The 23362-nt window shown below is 41.9% G+C and overlaps 2 protein-coding genes across 7 annotated transcripts in view; both read right to left on the bottom strand.

Annotated features, from left to right (window-relative positions):
* The window catches only part of LOC138982767 (salivary peroxidase/catechol oxidase-like), an 80604-nt gene extending 76387 nt beyond the window's left edge, over nucleotides 1-4217 (bottom strand). For 4 of the 5 annotated variants that reach the window (XM_070356093.1, XM_070356092.1, XM_070356090.1 and 1 more), the window contains exons 1-3: nucleotides 4132-4216; nucleotides 2135-2198; nucleotides 1602-1670 (exon numbers count right to left, since the gene is read on the bottom strand). In XM_070356093.1, the coding sequence (XP_070212194.1) occupies nucleotides 1602-1670; nucleotides 2135-2198; nucleotides 4132-4212 (214 nt within the window). In that variant the 5' untranslated portion in view covers nucleotides 4213-4216. Of the gene's footprint in view, nucleotides 1-1601; nucleotides 1671-2134; nucleotides 2199-4131 lie in introns of all 5 variants that reach the window. The other variant, XM_070356091.1, reaches the window with a different exon arrangement.
* The window catches only part of LOC138982766 (116 kDa U5 small nuclear ribonucleoprotein component-like), a 94846-nt gene that overhangs the window by 44287 nt on the left and 27197 nt on the right, over nucleotides 1-23362 (bottom strand). Inside the window, exons 17-27 of one of the 2 annotated variants that reach the window (XR_011460968.1) lie at nucleotides 22572-22683; nucleotides 21370-21510; nucleotides 19631-19724; nucleotides 17790-17880; nucleotides 15770-15983; nucleotides 14424-14511; nucleotides 13655-13773; nucleotides 13085-13179; nucleotides 12033-12186; nucleotides 11137-11244; nucleotides 8810-10388 (exon numbers count right to left, since the gene is read on the bottom strand). Coding sequence is in view for 1 of the 2 variants with exons in the window: in XM_070356089.1 (XP_070212190.1) it covers nucleotides 10293-10388; nucleotides 11137-11244; nucleotides 12033-12186; nucleotides 13085-13179; nucleotides 13655-13773; nucleotides 14424-14511; nucleotides 15770-15983; nucleotides 17790-17880; nucleotides 19631-19724; nucleotides 21370-21510; nucleotides 22572-22683 (1312 nt within the window). In the remaining variant the exon portion in view is untranslated. Of the gene's footprint in view, nucleotides 1-8736; nucleotides 10389-11136; nucleotides 11245-12032; nucleotides 12187-13084; nucleotides 13180-13654; nucleotides 13774-14423; nucleotides 14512-15769; nucleotides 15984-17789; nucleotides 17881-19630; nucleotides 19725-21369; nucleotides 21511-22571; nucleotides 22684-23362 lie in introns of those variants that run through there. The other variant, XM_070356089.1, reaches the window with a different exon arrangement.

Consider the following 23362-nt stretch of genomic DNA (forward strand, 5'->3'; position numbering starts at 1 on the left):
CTGATTTTAGGTATGTGTCCATGCGGAAGGGCGTTCATATCACATGTAAAATCCTAGGCGGATCTGAAATGACATGCTGCACATGATCGCTTACGCGTGAAGGAATGTATAGATCTCTAAAACCGCCCCACTGCCGATGCTAATTATCTCCCTTGAACTTGCAGTAGACTGTTAGCATTGTTTGGAATAGCCTTGACCCACAAGTCAGCAGCGAATGTGATAAACGGGTTATCTCCCCTGAAAAGCGAAGCAAGCTTCGAAGATGGCGACGATGGAAAAGAGAAGAACTGTGAGCGAACTGCGAAAGGTGTGTGTGGGTGTGTGTGTGTGATGTGTGTCAGTGTGTGTGTATATGCGCGTGCTGTGTGTGATGTGTGTCAGTGTGTGTGTATGCGCGTGCTGTGTGTGTGTGTGGCTGTGCTTGCGTGAGCTTGTGTGTGTGTGTGAGAGAGAGAGAGAGAGCGATAGTGAGAGTAGGGTATGGTTGTTGGTGAAAGTTGAGTTGGACGCTGGGGTTGGGCGGGTGTGTGTGTCAGAGAGGGTTGTGTGTGTGGGGGGTGGTGGACTGCGTGTGTGTTTATTTGTGTGTGTGAGGGTTGTGTGTGTGTGTGGGGGGGGGGGTTGACTGCGTGTGTGTGTTTATTTGTGTGTGAGGGTTGTGCGTGTGTGTGTGTGGGACTGCGTGTGTGTGTTTATTTGTGTGTGGTGTGTGTGTGCCTTTCGCCTTGTATTGAGGAAATTAAACTGCGTTTGCGTATTATGTGTGTGTTTGCAAGCGTGCGTGTATGTTAGGCATATCTCAGTATGTGCGCGTACGTGCAATGTGTGTGCGTGCGCGCGTGTGTTTGTGTATGTATGTATGTATGTGTGTGTGTGTGTGTGTGTGTGTGTGTGTGTGTGTGTGTGTGTGTGTGTGTGTGTGTGTGAGAGATAAACAAACTATCAAGAACAAAACAAAACTGAACAAACGAAATGTTTTCCCCCCAACTCTGATTATTGCTTGTTTCGGAGACGACTGTGATTTTGACTTTTTGAGTAAGCCTACACGAACACACAAGCTCAATACAGCCGGCAACAAGTTCGCCGGTCGGGGCAGTGAAATACTATTTCAAATAGATCTATTTCACTAAGAATGTCAATGGATATAGGGCAACATACTTATTTTTTAAATCAGTGATTGATTAGATCGTCATATTTTTGTGACACTGAGACCAAACCATCAAAAAATTAGCAATAGGCCTTGAATCAAAGTCGTGCGAGATCTGACCTTGCTGCAAATGTACGTGTACGACTTGATTGTGTTGACGTTCAACTGGTAAGCTGGGCGATTGCAGGCTTTTATCCAGCGAAGGCAGCGATCTAGATGGTACAGATGCTTTCCCGGTTTCACAAATGGGATGAATTTCACGCCAACACAGCGTTCAGGATACCTATCATCCGTTTTACATTGTCCCCAAGCACAGCGCTTGTTAGGCGGCATTTTGAAAGGTGACCGGGAATTTGCTTCCTAAAACAAGGGAAGTAACTCCCAGAGCCTCGATATGTGGATATGGTTAATTGTAGGAAGGCGAGTGACGAAGGAGAAAGTCCATACAATATACCTGTCATTCCATGAGTATTGCCGTGACATGCTTCGTAGTTCTGCGCTATGCTGTCTTTACCTGGTAGGCCTGTTAATATAGACAGAAAAAACACACAGACACACACATGCATGCACGCACGTACGCACTTAAACGTCAGCCATCTTAACATACGAAGCGAAGAAAATAATTATTTGATGGAGATGGCGATAATAAAAAAGAAGAATGGCTCAATTAAAACTGAATGAGCATAATATTTAACATCAGTCACTCATAATCTCTTATCATTTGTGGATACATTTGTTGGTTTAAAAAGATCCTCGCTTTTTTTTTCGAGGAAGAAAAAGAAAAACGAACAACATTAAATGCAACAAAACAATGGGGCTTACACGCATTTTTTGGGTGTGTTTGCATTGGGTTTTTTTCTGTCTGTCTGTCTGTTAGCTTATAAAGGATAATACTTTTCAAAGAACTCGTGCCAATACAAATGAATGATTAATTTGAACAAGTTTGTGATAGGTGTTATGATGCCAAGTAAGGGGGAAAGTTCTTACCTGCCCAGACGCAGGCGAAACAGAGCACCCATATCACAGATACTCGCCACATCCTCGTTTGCTTCTGAAAAAGTCATTAACAATTTACTCTTTTCCTTCCCGTTGTCTTTCATTTATTTTGTTCTGCTTTTCCAAAAAGGAACAAGTCGCGTAAGGCGAAATTACTACATTTAGTCAAGCTGTGGAACTCACAGAATGAAACTGAACGCACTGCATTTTTTCACAATGACCGTAGTCCGCCGCTTGTGCAAAACGGAATGAAACTTACGAGCCTGTTCAGCGCGCTAGTGGTTTCGCTGTGCTGCAAAGCACGCTTTTCTGTACCTCTCTTCGTTTGAACTTTCTGAGCGTGTTTTTAATCCAAACATATCATATCTATATGTTTTTGGAATCAGGAACCGACAAGGAATAAGATGAAAGTGTTTTTAAATCGATTTCGAAAATTTAATTTTGATAATAATTTTTATATTTTTAATTTTCAGAGCTTGTTTATAATCCAAATATAACATATTTATATGTTTTTGGAATCAGAAAATGATGGAGAATAAGATAAACGTAAATTTGGATCGTTTTATAATTTTTATTGTTTTTTTACAATTTTCAGATTTTTAATGACCAAAGTCATCAATTAATTTTTAAGCCACCACGCTGAAATGCAATACCGAAGTCCGGGCTTCGTCGAAGACTACTTGACCAAAATTTCAACCAATTTGGTTGAAAAATGAGAGCGTGACAGTGCCGCCTCAACTTTCACGAAAAGCCGGATATGACGTCATCAAAGACATTTATCGAAACAAGTCGCGTAAGGCGAAAATACAACATTTAGTCAAGTAGCTGTCGAACTCACAGAATGAAACGGAACGCAATGCAACGCAGCAAGACCGTATACTCGTAGCATCGTCAGTCCACCGCTCATGGCAAAGGCAGTGAAATTGACAAGAAGAGCGGGGTAGTAGTTGCGCTAAGAAGGATAGCACGCTTTTCTGTACCTCTCTTCGTTTTAACTTTCTGAGCGTGTTTTTAATCCAAACATATCATATCTATATGTTTTTGGAATCAGGAACCAACAAGGAATAAGATGAAAGTGTTTTTAAATTGATTTGGACAATTTAATTTTGAAAATAATTTTTATATATTTAATTTTCAGAGCTTGTTTTTAATCCAAATATAACATATTTATATGTTTTTGGAATCAGCAAATGATGGAGAATAAGATGAACGTAAATTTGGATCGTTTTATAAAAGAAATATGTTTTTTACAATTTTCAGATTTTTAATGACCAAAGTCATTAATTAATTTTTAAGCCACCACGCTGAAATGCAATACCGAAGTCCGGGCTTCGTCGAACAATACTTGACCAAAATTTGAACCAATTTGGTTGAAAAATGAGGGCGTGACAGTGCCGCCTCAACTTTCACGAAAAGCCGGATATGACGTCATCAAAGACATTTATCAAAAAAATGAAAAAAACGTATGGGGATATCATACCCAGGAACTTTCATGTCAAATTTCATAAAGATCGGTCCAGTAGTTTGGTCTGAATCGCTCTACACGCACGCACACACACACACACACACACACACACACACACACACACACATACACCACGACCCTCGTCTCGATTCCCCCCTCGATGTTAAAACATTTAGTCATAACTTGACTAAATGTAAAAAAGAAAAATACATTCGGGGATATCAATCCCAGGAACTCTCATGTAAAATTTCATAAAGATCGGTCCAGTAGTTTAGTCTGAATCGCTCTACACGCACGCACGCACGCACGCACGCACGCACGCACACACACACATACACACACACACACACACACACACACACACACACACACACATACACCACGACCCTCGTTTCGATTCCCCCTGTATGTTAAAACATTTAGTCAAAACTTGACTAAATGTAAAAAGAAGAAAAGGCGACACTTTTGAAGATAGTGATTAACCTGGAATCCTGCTTCACGTGAACATAGCGGCACAACATACCTGCAAATGATGTTTCTGTAACAAGTTCCACCCAGCTTTGAAGCGACTTGGTCGTAGCATGTGGGTGTTATATATAGCCATGTACACAGTACATAGGCCTAAAAAAATAAAAAATAAAAGGTGTGGTTACGGTAACCCGACCTACCCTATTTTTAGGGGCCGACCCTATAACTTTTTATTACATTTGTCAAACAAACAAACAAAAAACAAAACAAACAAGTCGCGTAAGGCGAAAATACAATATTTAGTCAAGTAGCTGTCGAACTCACAGAATGAAACTGAACGCAATGCCATTTTTCAGCAAGACCGTATACTCGTAGCATCGTCAGTCCACCGCTCATGGCAAAGGCAGTGAAATTGACAAGAAGAGCGGGGTAGTAGTTGCGCTAAGAAGGATAGCACGCTTTTCTGTACCTCTCTTTGTTTTAACTTTCTGAGCGTGTTTTTAATCCAAACATATCATATCTATATGTTTTTGGAATCAGGAACCGACAAGGAATAAGATGAAAGTGGTTTTAAATTGATTTGGACAATTTAATTTTGATAATAATTTTTATATATTTAATTTTCAGAGCTTGTTTTTAATCCGAATATAACATATTTATATGTTTTTGGAATCAGCAAATGATGGAGAATAAGATAAACGTAAATTTGGATCGTTTTATAAATTTTTATTTTTTTTTTACAATTTTCAGATTTTTAATGACCAAAGTCATAAATTAATTTTTAAGCCACCAAGCTGAAATGCAATACTAAAGTCCGGGCTTCGTCGAAGATTACTTGACCAAAATTTCAACCAATTTGGTTGAAAAATGAGGGCGTGACAGTGCCGCCTCAACTTTCACGAAAAGCCGGATATGACGTCATCAAAGACATTTATCCAAAAAATGAAAAAAACGTTCGGGGATTTCATACCCAGGAACTCTCATGTCAAATTTCATAAAGATCGGTCCAGTAGTTTAGTCTGAATCGCTCTACACACACACACACACACACAGACACACAGACACACGCACATACACCACGACCCTCGTTTCGATTCCCCCTCGATGTTAAAATATTTAGTCAAAACTTGACTAAATATAAAAACAGTGCAGAAAACGCAATGAAAGCGAAAGCGCTCGAGTCGCACACCTATTTCCCTGTCAAGTAGGTTTAATTTGTACACATTAGAAAAAAAAAGCTTTGAAAAAAGAGATTGCCTACCTTCCTACCCTATTTTTTTTGGCTATGTTACCTTAACCACACCTATTTTTTTTTGTGTGTGGCCATATCATACATTCAATTTGTCGACCGCCGACAGCTGCTGGCTAGCAAGCCGATCAGATCCGGCGTGACTTTGCCATAGAAACAGGTCAGGGTGTAGATGCCTAAAATGGCTTTGTTTTCAATTGAGCTGAACCTTATCAAAGACATGGCCAATGAATACTTTTTTTGGACTGGGAGTGATGGAGATATTAGTTTGAATGTGAGCGTTTGAGCTTTAGACGATTTATTAATAGATTTGTGTTTGCTCCAACGACCCCCACTCACCCACACCACGACCACTACTCTCATCCCTTCTGCTTCTATCACAAGGACGAAAACACATCATATTCACATCATATTCAGGAGCTTATCATCCAAGCCAGCCGGCTGGACACATTCACCAAACTGCCAATAAACAAACAAAAACAAATTAACAAACATACAACAACAACAACAAAAACAGACAAATATAAAACATAAACCAACAAACCCTCCAGCGATAAATCTTAGGTAAAGGAGACAAAAGTCCCCACTATTGAAGAGACCGTTTGTCATTACTGTCTTCTTGGCCTTTGATTTGTCCTTACTTGTTAAAGGGATTTTTTTTTTTTGTTTTTTTTTTTTGCTTAACGCCCAGCCGACCACGAAGGGCCATATCAGGGCGGTGCTGCTTTGACATATAACGTGCGCCACACACAAGACAGAAGTCGCAGCACAGGCTTCATGTCTCACCCAGTCACATTATTCTGACACCGGACCAACCAGTCCTAGCACTAACCCCATAATGCCAGACGCCAGGCGGAGCAGCCACTAGATTGCCAATTTTAAAGTCTTAGGTATGACCCGGCCGGGGTTCGAACCCACGACCTCCCGATCACGGGGCGGACGCCTTACCACTAGGCCAACCGTGCCGGTGTACTGTTAAAGGGATATCATGAAGCAACTATGTCACCACACATCAGGAATACAAAAATATAAGTGTATGTATGCGTTTGCTAGATTACAGGTTTGACTTTCTGAATCCAATGGCTTTTACCTGATTTGACTAATGCATACACGACAGGACTAAATAAAATATGACGTCAAACGGAAGTCGGGACTCTTGACACAGGAGTCTGGAAGAGGAAAAACCGATCGCCGACTAAAATTCATTTATCAATCTAGCATAGTTACGAAGCATTTTTGAGCAATTCATAATGGAAGTATCTAAATTATTGCACAACGAATGTCTTTTGAACTTTTTAAGGTCAAATTCATCAGAAAACCTTCCCAAAATGGCTCCGTAGATTGTATAGCTTTAAGCTTTTGCATCTTCTGTTGAGAATCTTTCCACAAAACGAGATCGCTAGATCTTAAATACCCTATTGTCGTTTAGTTGTTCTTAGTGTATGTGTGTGTGTGTGTGTGTGTGTGTGTGTGTGTGTGTGTGCGCGTGCATACTTGTGTGTGTACGTGCATGCATGTACGTCCGTGTGTGTGTGTGTATATATATATGACTAAGTGCCAAAAGGTGCGCACAAAAAGCGAACAAAGTGGCTAAAAAATAAAAATTGACAAAGAAGATTAATATTTCGATTTTTGTGAAGACAACAAATGCTGGAACCCAATTATGAAAATTGAAAATGAAATAACCCAAAGTATTTAACAAATAACGACAATTTTGTTCGTTGTCATTCATCACGAATTCACCAGACACTGAATCATAGCACTGAGATAATCTCGCGTGTTTTTTTTAAAGCTAAGGCTTTGAAACTTGGCATACTACCAAAGTTTGATGACCCCCAGGTATGGTGAAGGTCACATTAAACCTTATTAAATTTTGAGGTCACAGCGAGGTTAAAGTTCCTTTTCAAACTGACTTTTTTTTTGGTCTTACATGTTTTAAAGCTACATAGATCCATTTCACTTTACATCCTTTCAGGATGTTGATGAAATCATACAAAAGTGACTTCCTGGTTAATGCTTGCCAAATTTCAAGGTCACACAGGTCTTGCTTAAAATTGTGAAAATTGTCAATGTCTTCCACTCACGCGTTTTATAGCAAGAGCTTTGAAACTATACAAAGCGTGTCCCTTTAACCTAATCTTGTCGTGTATCAAAGTCGCATAAATTTCAATTAAATCATACTGCTTTAGGCATATAACTCGGCGATCGCGCTGGATGTTTTGGACACTGTTTTCATTTCTTCTTCTTCTTCTTCTGCGTTCGTGGGCTGAAACTCCCACGTACACTCGTGGTTTTTTTGCACGAGTGGAAGTTTACGTGTATGACCGTTTTTTACCCCACCATTTAGGCAGCCATACGCCGTTTTCGGAGGAAGCATGCTGGGTATTTTCGTGTTTCTATAACCCACCGAACTCTGACATGGATTACAGGATCTTTTTCGTGCGCAATTGGTCTTGTGCTTGCGTGTACACACGGGGGTGTTCGGACACCGAGGAGAGTCTGCACACAAAGTTGACTCTGAGAAATAAATCTCTCGCCGAACGTGGGGACGAACTCACGCTGACAGCGGCCAACTGGATACAAATCCAGCGCGCTACCGACTGAGCTACATCCCCGCCCAACTGTTTTCATCAAAAGTGGGGAAGAAAATTTCACACACACAAAAACACCCAACCCGCCCATTATGCAATGACCATTATTCTAGCTATTTTGGTGGATAAAATATCGCATATTTTTCGTTAACCTGAATAAACAGAATCAGATACATTTATTCATTATTTTAAAGTCGTCGTTGTTCAGATGACGATAGATGCTGTTCTGAAACAACTCTGCCTGGGTTGTAAAGAGTGAATAACTCTCGCTTTTCGTGAGTCAAACTTTCACACGTGAAATTATAGGCCAGTCACAAGCGAGAGGTGTGTCTGCAATATGTGGATATGGAGTACATGTTGAAAGCTTGCCTCACTAAAAGCAAGACTGTTAAATTTTTTACAACCTATAGAAACCCGACAAAGGTTTTTTCTCCGAAGTTTGCTTGTCTATTTTAACCATGTACGTATGATCTTTAAAGATACTGGACAGCTGAAAATCGACCTTTTGATTATGCATACACACGAAACCATTCCCGTATTTTCAACATTTTCTGGTGCTTGCTGGCGCTGTGAAAAAGAAATTCTTTTATGATTTTACTTTAGCATGATTGTAGAGTGATTCAAACACCTATTTCAAGTATATTTCTGTTACCTTCACACAGCTAGCAAATAATGTTGAATGACAATGCCGTCTACTGAAGGATAATTTTCAAGCCATACACAAACGCGTGACAATGAGACATGCCAGTCCATTAAAAACGCCCACACACACACACACACACACACACACACACACGCACACACACATTGAAGCCCCCAACAGATTTCTCAATATTTATTTTATCGATTTTAAAAACACAGAAAATCTAACTGTGAACTGAAAGGTCACATACAATGAATGCATTGATAAATTCTGAAACCATACCACAACAGAATATCTTCAGAACAGGTCATCCCTTTGATATGAACTGTGAGAAAAACATTCATCTGCATGGGAATTAAAACAGATGCTTTTATAAACCTGATGATCTGACGCACACACCTACACAACTTTGCCAAAGTTTGCTGGGAATATCATTTGACGTTTCACTAACAGAACAGAGGGCTCATGTAGAAAAGTTGTTCGTGAAATAAGACTGTTTTCTTTCATTGCACAATGAAAGCATATAATTCAATCTTATTTCTTCTATTCTTAACTCAGCAATGACGTCATGAGACATCTTGCCTTCACAAATTGATATGGCTTTTTGTGTTATACCATCCAAAGTAAATATGGCATGGTGTAGACTTGGCCTCATTGTGTTGCCAGACATTTGAGTTGCTTTTATACACAAGTTATACTATAAAAAAGACAGGCAATGTTTTATCAGATTTCACAAATGACACTGATTGAGTGTGCCTCTTCCTGGCAACACTGCTCCTGGTGAATGATACTTTCAGTCTGGTCACAAGTTTGAACAACCAGGCTTGAAATTCTATTGGTAATCATGCTGCCAGCAGCAGAAAAAAACCTACAGGGAGCTCTCTCTTGAAACCATAACTGCCAGTTTTGAGGGCTACACTGTGTAACATTGAATTGTAAGAATAAGCTCACATTTGCCCAGCTGTGGCCAACTTGTTTCAGTTGATATTGCTATCAAGCGACCTGTTATACTGTACACCGCACTGAAGGGTAGATCATTCCAAAATCAAATCTACACATCAGCTAGGGCACCTTGTAATATTCACCGTGACATGCAATTTGCCATGAAATTACTCAGCTTGATTCTATTAAGCTTTGAGGTTAGAAACAACATTCTCAATAAAGTTTAGATTATTGGTCAATAGCAAGCTACCCCTATTGTCTCTTCTCATGTGTACACACACACCATTGCACATACAATCACTCACATGGATGACTGCACACACACACACACACACACACACACACACACACACACACACACACACACACACACACACACACACACACACACCTCTTCTTCTCTTGCTCACCTCCTCCAAAGCATAACATAAACATTCTCAATTATTCACAAACGACAGCTGAAAGGTCATGCAAAGTTGTCCTTGGTGAGACAAAACACACAAATAATATATATGTAACGATCCCTCATGTTCGGTCCTGGTATTCTCTGACTTCATATCATGCTTTCCATATTTCACAGTTTTGGGGCAGAACAGTTCACTGTAAATCTGCTCTCAAAACCTAAAAACTGAAGAAAATACTATGAGCCTCAACAAAATAATGTTAAGCTCGTTTGGCCAAATGAAACAATATGAAGACATGACCAACTCCAGAACAGATGCAGCATTCCATGAGCACAGTCCAAACACAGTTCAAGGTGTGACAACAATAGAGAGCAGATCTCGGTGTGTCTACATGGGATAGTTGAGCATGACATCTTGCTTGGCCAGCTCCAGCAACATGGGGTCGTCGAAGAACTTGTTGATGCTCACGTCCTCGCTCAGACCCTGTAGAGAAAGTATGCATCACTGTCAATCGTGGTATGGGTTATAGTAAGTATTCTACTATATGTACCTGAATGCATGCATGTTATGATTGAAATCAGAGAAAGTAACACATGCACACACCCAAGCATGCATGCCCTCACACACACTCAAAAGGGGGTACAGTGGAACACCCTCCCCCCCACCTTCATAAACTCTGTAAATTTACCTCCATTGTCCAAATTTACCTCCATTGTCCAAATTTACCTCCATTGTCCAAATTTACCTCCATTGTCCAAATTTACCTCCATTCTCCAAATTTACCTCCATTCTCCAAATGTTTACCTCCATTGTCCAAATTTACCTCCATTCTCCAAATGTTTACCTCCATTCTCCAAATTTACCTCCATTCTAATACTTCCTTTTTTTCAGACCCGATTTTCTCAATGTTGTTGGAGGTCTTACAAGGGGGGGTTCCACTGTACTCAAAATGTGCAAACAGCTAATGTTTTCAGTACAGTGGTACCTGCAATGAAAGGACACCCTTGGGACCAGCTAAACATGTCCCTACATTGCAGGTGGCCTGTCATGACAGGTATATTTTGGTAGAGATAATAGACAAAGGGACCTCAGAATGTGTCCTTTTAAGGGAGGTGTCCTCTCATCAGAGGGGCCACACATCACAGGTACAACTGTACTTCAAAATGTGCTAGTGTAATAACTAATACCTAAATACAGACAGAGAGAAATGAGGTGTCCATGCTATCCATACCTTGCGTCGCCGCGTCTTGATCATGAACTCCCGGGCCAGGTGGGTGGCGGGCTGGGGCTCTAGGGGACGGATGATGATGCTCTTGTCCAGAGGGTCACCGGGAACGATCTGTCGTGCGGACAAAAAGGTCTCTTACAGTGCTGTCTTCTTCATCTGCTATCAATGAATACGGTTCACAATGCTGTTCAGTGCTAGAGGTCAGAAGAATCAAAACCATCTGGAATCCAGGAGTGGTGTGCTTGAGACAGTGGACCCAAGAACTGGTTCGGATTGTTTGAAATCACACACAAATCTTAATTTCAACCAATTCTATGTAGCGCTTGGTTCCCTCTGACTTCGGCACTCTCTTGTGCAGTGCCCCTGGTGCTAACCGCCAATCGTTCAGCCTAGCTTTGTGCACCCCTGGTGCTAACCGCCAATCGTTCAGCCTAGCTTTGTGCACCCCTGGTGCTACCCGCCAATCATTCAGCCTAGCTTTGTGCACCCCTGGTGCTAACCGCCAATCGTTCAGCCTAGCTTTGTGCACCCCTGGTGCTAACCGCCAATCGTTCAGCCTAGCTTTGTGCACCCCTGGTGCTAACCGCCAATCGTTCAGCCTAGCTTTGTGCACCCCTGGTGCTAACCGCCAATCGTTCAGCCTAGCTTTGTGCACCCCTGGTGCTAACCGCCAATCGTTCAGCCCAGCTTATGTGTCAGACATATCCCAAAAAATGTAAACACACAGTTTTCTTCATTGCAACCAAACCTAAGCTCACTTTAAGATGTAAACATGAGAGTCTACTGGAGGAATACAACAGCCTTTGCAATGGTGTTCTTTCACAAGTACCTTCTGCAAAAAAATGTTGGCAATGAACACCACACATATCGACAGTTACTAACACAGTCTGATGGCCTACCTGCCAGTGATGGAAGACGGAGAGGCAGAAGGCCTGTCCCTGTGTGTGTGTGCGTAGGTCTGTCTCAAAGCCAAAGGAGTCGATGGCGGGCAGGAAAGCCTTGATGGTGTACAGCGGTGATCCGGGCACTGGGGCATCCTGAGTCACGTGACCTCTGTAAGAAAATAATACTCAACATGCTTGCATTGCAACAAAATACCCAAAGTGTAATAGTTTTAACTCAAAGTGTAATAGTTTTAACTCAAAGTGTAATAGTTTTAATTCAAAGTGTAATAGTTTTAACTCAAAGTGTAATAGTTTCAACTCAAACTTTCTCAACAGGCTTATATTCCAACAAAACTTCTAACGAGTAATTAGTTCAACTCAAACTTTCTTGCAAGACATTATTTTTTTAATGCTTTCACTTGAGAAAAACATTTAATTGATACAAACATTCTCTGCAAACATCTTTGTGTGCTTAGCATTTCTTCTGTGAAAGTCATCATTGCCAGCATGAAGAAAAAAGTTTTTCTTACAACTCTTACATTGTGCACAATTATTAAATGTCATTTGGAAGGAGACTAAAGTGAAGGAAATACAGTGACATCATCCCACTTCCATTTTGGGGCAACCACAACTGAGAAAGTTGGGTGGTGAGAGAGGGGAGTCCTATAAGGGAAGTACACTTACAGACGTTATGAACAGAAAATATGCGAAAGAAGGTTCTTAAAAGGTAGGGCGTTGTTAACCAGGATGGTCTTCAAAAGCTGGTTTCATTGTACCCAGTATTGGTGTTAACCGGTACTTTACCGGCTGAAATGAGAAAATACCGGAACAAAATTGGCTGCCGGTATGACCTACTGGTTGATTTTTAGAACTACCGTTTTTTTCGCTGGTGAAACAACAAAACCAGTACTCGAGTTGGACTCTTACTGGTTCCAATGACCAGCCTACCGGTTTTTTTCTGGACTGTTTGAATCATAAAAGTTTGCGTACCGGTTTGAAAACATACTAGCGCCATCACTGTGTAGCAGTATTTCCCTGTGAAAGAGATGCACGAGTAACACACTTACCTCCTCTTGGCGAGCACAGTGTAGACGGCCGACACACAGTCAGCAGGCGCTATCACCTCCACAAAACAGTACGGCTCCATCATACGGGGTGTGGCCTGCCATAAAGCAGCGCAATAATTACACACAGGTTCTCGTGTTTTTACACACACAACATTCAGAAAGCGTTAAGTCTTGACTAAAATACACAGTTCTAAAATGGAGGGACTTGAATATTCAGGAGAAAAAAACAGGCAAGCCAAGGTTTCAACCGAGAGGAGGGGCTGAATTGGATGTCTTGCAACAACGATTTCATAGCATTATATTTCTAGGTGTATGTAAACACAAGAGCAAAGAGCCATTTGCTGGGACAGTATCAGCCTCATCCTCTCACTGAAAACTGTTCTGAATTTCTTGAGTTCTTTTCTCATATGGACCAAACGACACATTTTCTGTAGACCTAATGACTTCTGTAATAAAGTAAAGAACGTCATAGTGGACTCACTCTTAATGAACAGTACGAAGCAGACAGGCAGAAGAAAGACAAATAAAAAGACACACAGCGAGACAACCACTACGTGAAGGCCATCTCACCATGAGGAAAGCAGAGTAGGCGACACGACGTGCTGTGGGAATGATCTGACCACCACCACGATGAATGGGTTCTCCTGCGATAGCCGCATCCAGCAGCTTGAACTTCACATTGCGAATTGCTGTCAAATCAGATAAGATAACATCATTAGTATTGTTACATCTTGTGTGTCAAAGTTCAAACTTGAAGACATGTAGAAAGATCAGCCTGACAGACACATAACTAGCAAAGGCTGCTACCCCTTCGTTTATTTCAAGTACAGTGGAACCCCCCTTTTAAGACCTCAAAAATTCTGAGAAAATCGGGTCTTAAAAAGGAGGGAGTCTTAAAATGGGGGTACATTGACACAGGTTATCAACAGGAAATCTAACAAAACAGGGTCTTAAAAGGGAAGGGGTCTTAAATCGGGGCGGGGGGGGGGGGGGAGGTGCTTAAAAGGGGTTCACAAATACTAATCTAGCTTGTGTCTTCAACTGGCAAGCCCCCACTTCCACACCACATCCCTGTCTCTACAATGTTTGGATCCACCTATCCAATTTTGTTATTCGGAAATAAGCTTCTGACTGATGAAAGTGTTTGGTGAGTGCCTTATTAGGTTTCAACTCAAGGGGAAAGGATCAACAAGGAACTACTAAGTCTCATCCCTACTAGCTTTCTGTCATAAGACTCCTTTTGGACAAGCTTTGCTCAAGGACCATAATGACAATTGACCCAAATTGAAACAGAGGTCTCCCTAATAGATGATATACATAAGAAAGAGTTATATCTCACGTTCGTCACAGAGAGGTCCCTCCCTGGTGGCCCACTGGAATCCCTGCACAATGCTGTCCTTCACTCCGCTCAGCAAGTTCTTATCCACCTGCAAACAGTACAGAACATACAACATGTGCTTTACTTCTTGAGATGATGACAGTTCTACAACAGTCTTAACATTTGTTTAAACCTTCATCCTTATGTATTAAAGACTACAACGCAATGTTTTGCATTATTCCCTGTTCTTGTTTGTTAACTGTAATGGAGAATGTTAATATCTCAAGAGACAGCGGAAAACTAACTTCAATTGAGTAATGTTCAACAGCAAGTAGAGACAAGAAGGGCAAAGCCCATACGACTCACATGCTTTACACATTTTTCCTACCAAAATACATGTGACCTTGACCCAAGGTCAAGGTCATCCAAGGTCATGCAACACAAAGCTGTTAATTCAAGACATAGGAAGTACAATGGTGCTTATTGGCTCTTTCTACCATGAGATATGGTCACTTTTAGTGGTTCACTACCTTATTTTGGTCACATTTCATAAGGGTCAAAGTGACCTTGACCTTGATCATATGTGACCAATTGTGTCTCATGATGAAAGCATAACATGTGCCCCACATAATTTTTAAGTTTGAAACAGTTATCTTCCATAGTTCAGGGTCAAGGTCACTTCAAAATATGTATACAATCCAACTTTGAAGAGCTCCTGTGACCTTGACCTTGAAGCAAGGTAAACCAAACTGGTATCAAAAGATGGGGCTTACTTTGCCCTATATATCATATATAGATGAGGTATTGAATCTCAAAAACTTCAGAGAAAATGTGAAAAATGTGAAAAATAGCTGTTTTTTAGGCAACATTTATGGCCCCTGCGACCTTGACCTTGAAGCAAGGTCAAGATGCTATGTATGTTTTTTGGGGCCTTGTCATCATACACCATCTTGCCAAATTTGGTACTGATAGACTGAATAGTGTCCAAGAAATATCCAACGTTAAAGTTTTCCGGACGGACGGACGGACGGACGACTCGGGTGAGTACATAGACTCACTTTTGCTTCGCATGTGAGTCAAAAAAGAGTTCATCCATTTTCTCGACATGTCTGTAATCATTTGCTAACAGTCAGCATATTAGAAATAACTTATACTGTCTTCTGCCAGTAAAGTATTAAACAGAAGCATGTAGGGTTTTTTCCTTTGTGGCACAGTTTGACTCAGTTACTAACAATTCACAGGGCACCGACTCACATCCAACTTCAGGATAAATCGAACTGTAATCTTTCAAGGTTACAAAATAAATTTTGAGTTTATTTCTCTTATGGAATTAATAGTCTACATTCTATCTATAAACCCCTGCTGACCTCAGAGGGCAGTGTGTCGTCCACCAGGATGTTGGGTCCAGTTGCGTCCGGTCCAAAAGCCCAGATGGACCGAGCGGCCAGAATATCCCACTCGTACTTGGTCTGGAAGAACTCTCCCAGCTTTTTGCGAGGCCACGAGATCTGCACAGCTTCGTTCTCAATGTCCTCAGCAAGGCCTTTCTCCAGTGGCTCAGCAATCATTGTCAACTTGTTCCTGTAGAGAGAAAGAAAAGCACAGAGTCAGAGAAAATGTCAACAAGTTCACAAGTAGTTCAGTTACAAACAGTGCAATCAATGCCAGGTGCTACTACTCATTCATGAGTAAATCCAAATATTAAAAAAACCCATTAAAACAAAACAGCCAACATTAGGGCATGTATTATGTCTGTTAAAACAACAGCACTCCACTCATGTCTTGAAATTTTTCTACCAGCAATGCAAATCAATGCCAGAAATTAGAGAATTTTACAATTAGAAAGTAAAACAAGAAGAGCAAACGCTCGATCGAGTCACTTTCGCAGTTCTGAATATTATATGAGGCATCAGATGGACAGGAAGAAATTGCTATTCACAACACAATACAGATGTAAATAATTTGATGTAAAGAATAATCCTATAAAGTTTGAATCAAATCCGATGAATAGTTTCAGAGATATGATATTTCAATTTTTTTCCTTCAAGACATACCTGTGACCTTGAAAAAGGTCAAAGGTCACCAAAGCAGACGTCAAAGTGTAGAGGTCACTGGGAGTCACGTTCACATAAAATTTGAGCCCGGTCACTTTTATAGTTTCCGAGAAAAGCCCAACGTTAAGTTGTGTGTTGCCGAACAGAAAAGGCTAGTTATCTCCCTTGTTTTTCTGATAACGTTCGTAAAAGGCTACAGATGTAAATACTTTGATGTAAAGAATAATCCTACAAAGTTTCAATCACATCCGATGAACTTTGTCAAAGATATAAAATGTCTAATTTTTCCTTTGACGCTGACCTGTGACCTTGAAAAAGGTCAAAGGTCAACGAAACCATCGTTAAAGTGTAGAGGTCATTGGAGGTCACGACTAAACAAAATATGAGCCGGATCGCTTTGATAGTTTCCGAGAAAAGTCCAACGTTAAGGTGGTGTCTACGGACGGCCGGCCGGCCGGACGGCCGGCCGGACAGACTAACACTGACCGATTACATAGAGTCACTTTTTCTCAAGTGACTCAAAAACTGAGGAGAGATAGAACTACAAATGATGGCAACAAGGGTACGAACCCAATAGAACTACAAATGATGGCAACAAGGGTACGAACCCAATAGAACTACAAATGATGGCAACAAGGGTACGAACCCAATAGAACTACAAATGATGGCAACAAGGGTACGAACCCAATAGAACTACAAATGATGGCAACAAGGGTACGAACCCAATAGAACTACAAATGATGGCAACAAGGGTACGAACCCAATAGAACTACAAATGATGGCAACAAGGGTACGAACCCAATAGAACTACAAATGATGGCAACAAGGGTACGAACGCAATAGAACTACAAATGATGGCAACAAGGGTATGAACCCAATAGAACTACAAATGATGGCAACAAGGGTACGAACCCAATAGAACTACAAATGATGGCAACAAGGGTATGAACCCAATAGAACTACAAATGATGGCAACAGGGGTACGAACCCAATAGAACTACAAATGATGGCAACAAGGGTACGAACCCAATAGAACTACAAATGATGGCAACAAGGGTATGAACCCAATAGAACTACAAATGATGGCAACAAGGGTATGAACCCAATAGAACTACAAATGATGGCAACAAGGGTACGAACCCAATAGAACTACAAATGATGGCAACAAGGGTATGAACCCAATAGAACTACAAATGATGGCAACAAGGGTATGAACCCAATAGAACTACAAATGATGGCAACAAGGGTACGAACCCAATAGAACTACAAATGATGGCAACAAGGGTACGAACCCACAAACATCCCCTGGAAGTGTAAACCATAAGCAACTCACTTTTTGTTGGGTGTTTCAGCAAAGCACTTGAGGGAAGAAGTCTCCACCACAGTCTCACAGAAAGACACCACAGGGTCAGCCACCTTGATGTCTGCAACATGACACACACTCAACTTACAGACATCCAGTCACACACCACAGAAAGACACCACAGGGTCAGCCACCTTGATGTCTGGAACATGACACACACTCTACTTACACAAGACATCCAGTCACACACCACAGAAAGACACCACAGGGTCAGCCACCTTGATGTCTGCAACATGACACACACTCTACTTACAGACATCCAGTCACACACCACAGAAAGACACCACAGTGTCAGCCACCTTGATGTCTGCAACATGACACACACTCTACTTACAGACATCCAGTCACACACCACAGAAAGACACCACAGGGTCAGCCACCTTGATGTCTGACATGACACACACTCAACTTACACAAGACATCCAGTCACACACCACAGAAAGACACCACAGGGTCAGCCACCTTGATGTCTGCAACATGACACACACTCTACTTACACAAGACATCCAGTCACACACCACAGAAAGACACCACAGGGTCAGCCACCTTGATGTCTGGAACATGACACACACTCAACTTACACAAGACATCCAGTCACACACCACAGAAAGACACCACAGGGTCAGCCACCTTGATGTCTGCAACATGACACACACTCAACTTACAGACATCCAGTCACACACCACAGAAAGACACCACAGGGTCAGCCACCTTGATGTCTGCAACATGACACACACTCAACTTACACAAGACATCCAGTCACACACCACAGAAAGACACCACAGGGTCAGCCACCTTGATGTCTGCAACATGACACACACTCTACTTACACAAGACATCCAGTCACACACCACAGAAAGACACCACAGGGTCAGCCACCTTGATGTCTGCAACATGACACACACTCTACTTACACAAGACATCCAGTCACACACCACAGAAAGACACCACAGGGTCAGCCACCTTGATGTCTGCAACATGACACACACTCAACTTACAGACATCCAGTCACACACCACAGAAAGACACCACAGGGTCAGCCACCTTGATGTCTGCAACATGACACACACTCAACTTACAAAGACATCCAGTCACACACCACAGAAAGACACCACAGGGTCAGCCACCTTGATGTCTGCAACATGACACACACTCAACTTACAGACATCCAGTCACACACCACAGAAAGACACCACAGGGTCAGCCACCTTGATGTCTGCAACATGACACACACTCAACTTACACAAGACATCCAGTCACACACCACAGAAAGACACCACAGGGTCAGCCACCTTGATGTCCGCAACATGACACACACTCAACTTACACAGTCACACACCATTCACTCCAGTTCAATGATACCTGATACACCACATACGCATCATCATCATCATAATCCCTTGACTGTCATCGAGGGGACATGAGTACAGAAGCGGCAGAAGCCTTCTCCAGGCTGTTCTGTTGAGGGCCATGGACAGAAGGTCAGGAAAGCTCGTCTGTGTCCATTCTTAACCACATAGTTTTACCCAATAATTGGAAAAAGTATACCTAGGTCAAACCAACAAACATCAATGAAGTCATTCAAAGACAGGTTCATTTTTAAGAGGTAGGTGTGATATAAAGTATGAAAGGGTTTTCCCCAGAAGCTGTGCTGGAGCAAGCTTTTCTTTTAAGATCAATCTGTTCGAGCAAATCTTCCACGGGACTTCAGACAACACTAAATGAACATAATTTTCTCTTGTAGGATTAAACAAAGTCAGGGAAATTAACCATGTGAAAGAAACATGGTAAGCACATATAGAGTAACTCACCAATTTCCGAGTACATTTTGCGCAGATCATGCATGACACAGTCCAGGTACAACTCCCCTGTTCCCAGCACAATGTGTTCTCCAGACTCCTCCACCTGATGATAGAGACACAAGTGTTGTCAAATTTGACACAAGAAAAAGCTGTCTTCTTCTTCTGCATGCATGCACTGGGACTCCCATGGCATGAGTGGGCTCCTTACGTGGATGGCCGTTTTTCCTTGCCATATACGCAGTTATACTCTAATTCCAGGGGATGCATGCAGGGAGTTTAGGTGTTTTTTGTAACCCTCCGAACTCTGACATAGATTACAGGATCTTTTTTGTGCCTATTTAGTCTTGTGCTTGTGTGTACTCATGAGGGGGGATAAGGCACTAGTAGATTTGCACATAAGTTGACCTTTGAGATTTGAAAAATCTCCACCCATAACCCACCAAGAGCGACCAGAAATCGAACTTCAAACCTTATTACAGGGCCTAGCATTGGAAAAAGTGAGTTCAGCTTACAAAGGCGGGGGTCTGGGGGCCGCAGGAGGCCCCCAGAGGGGTCCAGGAGCAAAGCCCCCCGAATTTGAAGATTTTTTTTACCTAAAATGACTCCCCCCCCCCCCCCCCCCCCCCCCCCCAAGAAGATTGAGCAACTAAATTATGCCTTCACAGAAATAGCAACCTTTCAGAGCCATAGTCCGTATCGGCACATTACTTCTTCTGACTTGCCTTCCGCCTTCGGAACGAAATCCAGCCATTCCCACTTCCAGGAATACCTGGATTCTTTCTCACTGAATGGCTGACCACGTTCAACAATGTCGCTTCGAGACATTATTTCAAGTCTAGAGCCACAAAACACCGGCACAAAGCATGCTCGCGCGATGCCAGAGGAAGTGCGTGCGCAAGCAAACTGTCAAACCGATTGAGAATTGAACCGAAAGGCGCACAAAACGAAAGCTGGGACTGTTTGGGTTTACCGTTTGGGAATAACAGGTTTTTGCATTTCGGCATACACCAAATCGAATCCCGCGTACTGGAGATGTTATTTCGGCGTAAAGTACGCCGAACGGCTTACAATGCTAGGCCCTGATTATTAACCACTAGACTACACGCTCGTCTGAAAGCTTCTTTCAAAACTGGTCCATGTGAAATCTTGATCTGCACTTGACTGCTTCAGTGAGCGCCAACAGTTGTGCTTGAGACAGCTCCTGTCATCTCATTACATTACATAGCCACAGAGAGGACTTTGAGCTCCCCGTCTTTCTCTCTTTGCTCTCATAACTGATAGAATGTGTTTCTGATATCCAGCAACAAAATTCCTACTCTCTTCAGAAAGTATTGTATGCATATGTGTGGGAGGGTGCCCAACGTTTGTGTGGGAGGGTGCCCAACGTTTGTGTGGGAGGGTGCCCAACGTTTGTGTGGGAGGGTGCCCAACGTTTGTGTGGGAGGGTGCCCAACGTTTGTGTGGGAGGGTGCCCAACGTTTGTGTGCATACCTGGATAGATCTATGACTCTGATGGTTTACATAATCGTTTTACATGGCAAGGAAAGCATCTTTGAAAACTCAGGGCAACATGCCAACGTTAATTTGCTATAAATTGAAAGAAGTCTGCAAGGGTATGCTGCCTCCATTCCTTGCAACCCCCATTCTAAAGCGTTGACATCAATCAAATTGAAACAGCACATCTCAAAGCTCTGATGGTGAAAACAGAAGATATATCAATAACACTTCAGCTGAATGGGAATGCTGACCTTTGTGGTGAGGAGAGGGTAACTCTTGTTGACTTTGCGCAGGCCATCCAACATTTTGGGCAGCTCGGACGGGTTGACCGGTTCCACGGCAATCTTCATCACTGACCCTGTGTTGAACTTGAGCGGCCGGAAAATGTACACCTGTGTCGCAACAAAACAAGCATTGAATATATAATATACAATATATATATATGTCGTGCCGAATTCAAGGAACTGCCGAATTCGCATAATCGGCAACATTTTTGCCGATTTCGCGTAATCGGCATAACGCTGCCCAATATGCGAAATCGACAACGTTTTGCCGAAAACGCGTAAAGGCTCCTTAAATTTCACAATTTTGCAAAATCAACAGCCACTTTTGGGTTATAAAGTTTTCAAATACCTTGGAAATCATCACACTTAGGCAGCTAGATACTCGAATGGATAAATATCACAATAATCGATAAGTTATGGCAAAAAATGTAGTTTTCGTGCATTTCCGGAGTTATGCTCGACACAGACCAACATAAACCATACAAAACATAATAGGGAGGTAAAGCAATGTTAATGCAATGTTCTGATGACACAAAGAGTAAAAGACTGGCTGCCGCTTTTGCAAAATCGACACATTTTAGAAGCCTTTACGAATTTTCGGCAAAACGCTGCCGATTTCACATTATGGGCACCGTTTTGCCAATTACGCGAAATGTGCAAAAATATTGCCGATTCCGCGAATTCGGCAATTCCGTGAATTCGGCACGACATATATATATATAAAACACCAAAAACATGTCTCACTCACTAACAGTCCTTAACAGAGATCAGTGCTGTGAAATTGCCCGACAATTTTTTTTTAAGTGTGACCAATGTTAAATTTTAATGCATTATACAAAGCGCCATGAGAATACCATTTGGTGGTGAAAAACATTATGGAAGAACGTTTTATTATCATTATTATTACAAACAGTGGGAGTTCGATGAAAATGATGACAGTCCAACATCCATAATTAGAAGGAAATAATCTCAAAACAAAATCAAATAAGTTAAACTACAGTTGCCATGTACATTAAAAACATATACAATGTAGTGTGCAGAACTACAACGATGTATGTTCTTTAAAATACGGCAAACATTTTAACTTATGTTCCTGAAATGCTACAATCTCTGCGTAAAATTTTTCAAACTACATCTGACAGAGTTCTGTTCAATGTCAGTCACCACACCTCTTCATGTGGAGTCATGTCGAGAATGGTGGAAGTCTTGACGATGGGATGGTCGATGCCTTCCATCAGGATCCAGTTACCCGCAGACACCCTGTTCACCTCCACCTTGTACCTGAAGTCAATGCAGGTGAAAATGGTGTGAAGTCAATGCAGGTGAAAATGGTGTGAAGTCAATGCAGGTGAAAATGGTGTGAAGTCAATGCAGGTGAAAATGGTGTGAAGTCAATGCAGGTGAAAATGGTGTGAAGTCAATGCAGGTGAAAATGGTGTGAAGTCAATGCAGGTGAAAATGGTGTGAGTGGAAGTGTTTTGAATACATTCCCAGACCCTGGGTGTGTGGGGTGCATGTATTTGAGTGGGAGCCAAGCAGTAGGGAGTGGGTAGGTGGGAGAAGACTGAGGTACAGTAAAACCTGAGTCTAGCGGACCCTTGTTGTAACGGCCACCTGCTACATACGGACAGTTTATCATGGAACGAACATGATTTCAACAATAACTAACCTTTAACGGATGGACACCTGCCACTTACGGACGCGGACACGATTTTTCGGACCGTAGGAAGTGTAAACACTGTCACAAACGGACACTACGTACATGAAAACGCAACTTCGAAAACTCGACTGTTATTCAAGTCAGTGCTCGGCAGCCGTAGCACAAATGGTTGTTGATTGGTTGTCCTGTCCCTTCTCTGACCAATCAGTGGCTTGTTTAGATGGAGACTCACTTTCGCTTCGCTCACTTTCGCTTTTCCGCATTGTGGATACAGTCACAACCAAAAGCAACAGTACTGTG

The sequence above is a fragment of the Littorina saxatilis genome, linkage group LG12 (assembly GCF_037325665.1).
Source record: "Littorina saxatilis isolate snail1 linkage group LG12, US_GU_Lsax_2.0, whole genome shotgun sequence".
Taxonomy (NCBI): Eukaryota; Metazoa; Mollusca; class Gastropoda; order Littorinimorpha; family Littorinidae; genus Littorina; species Littorina saxatilis.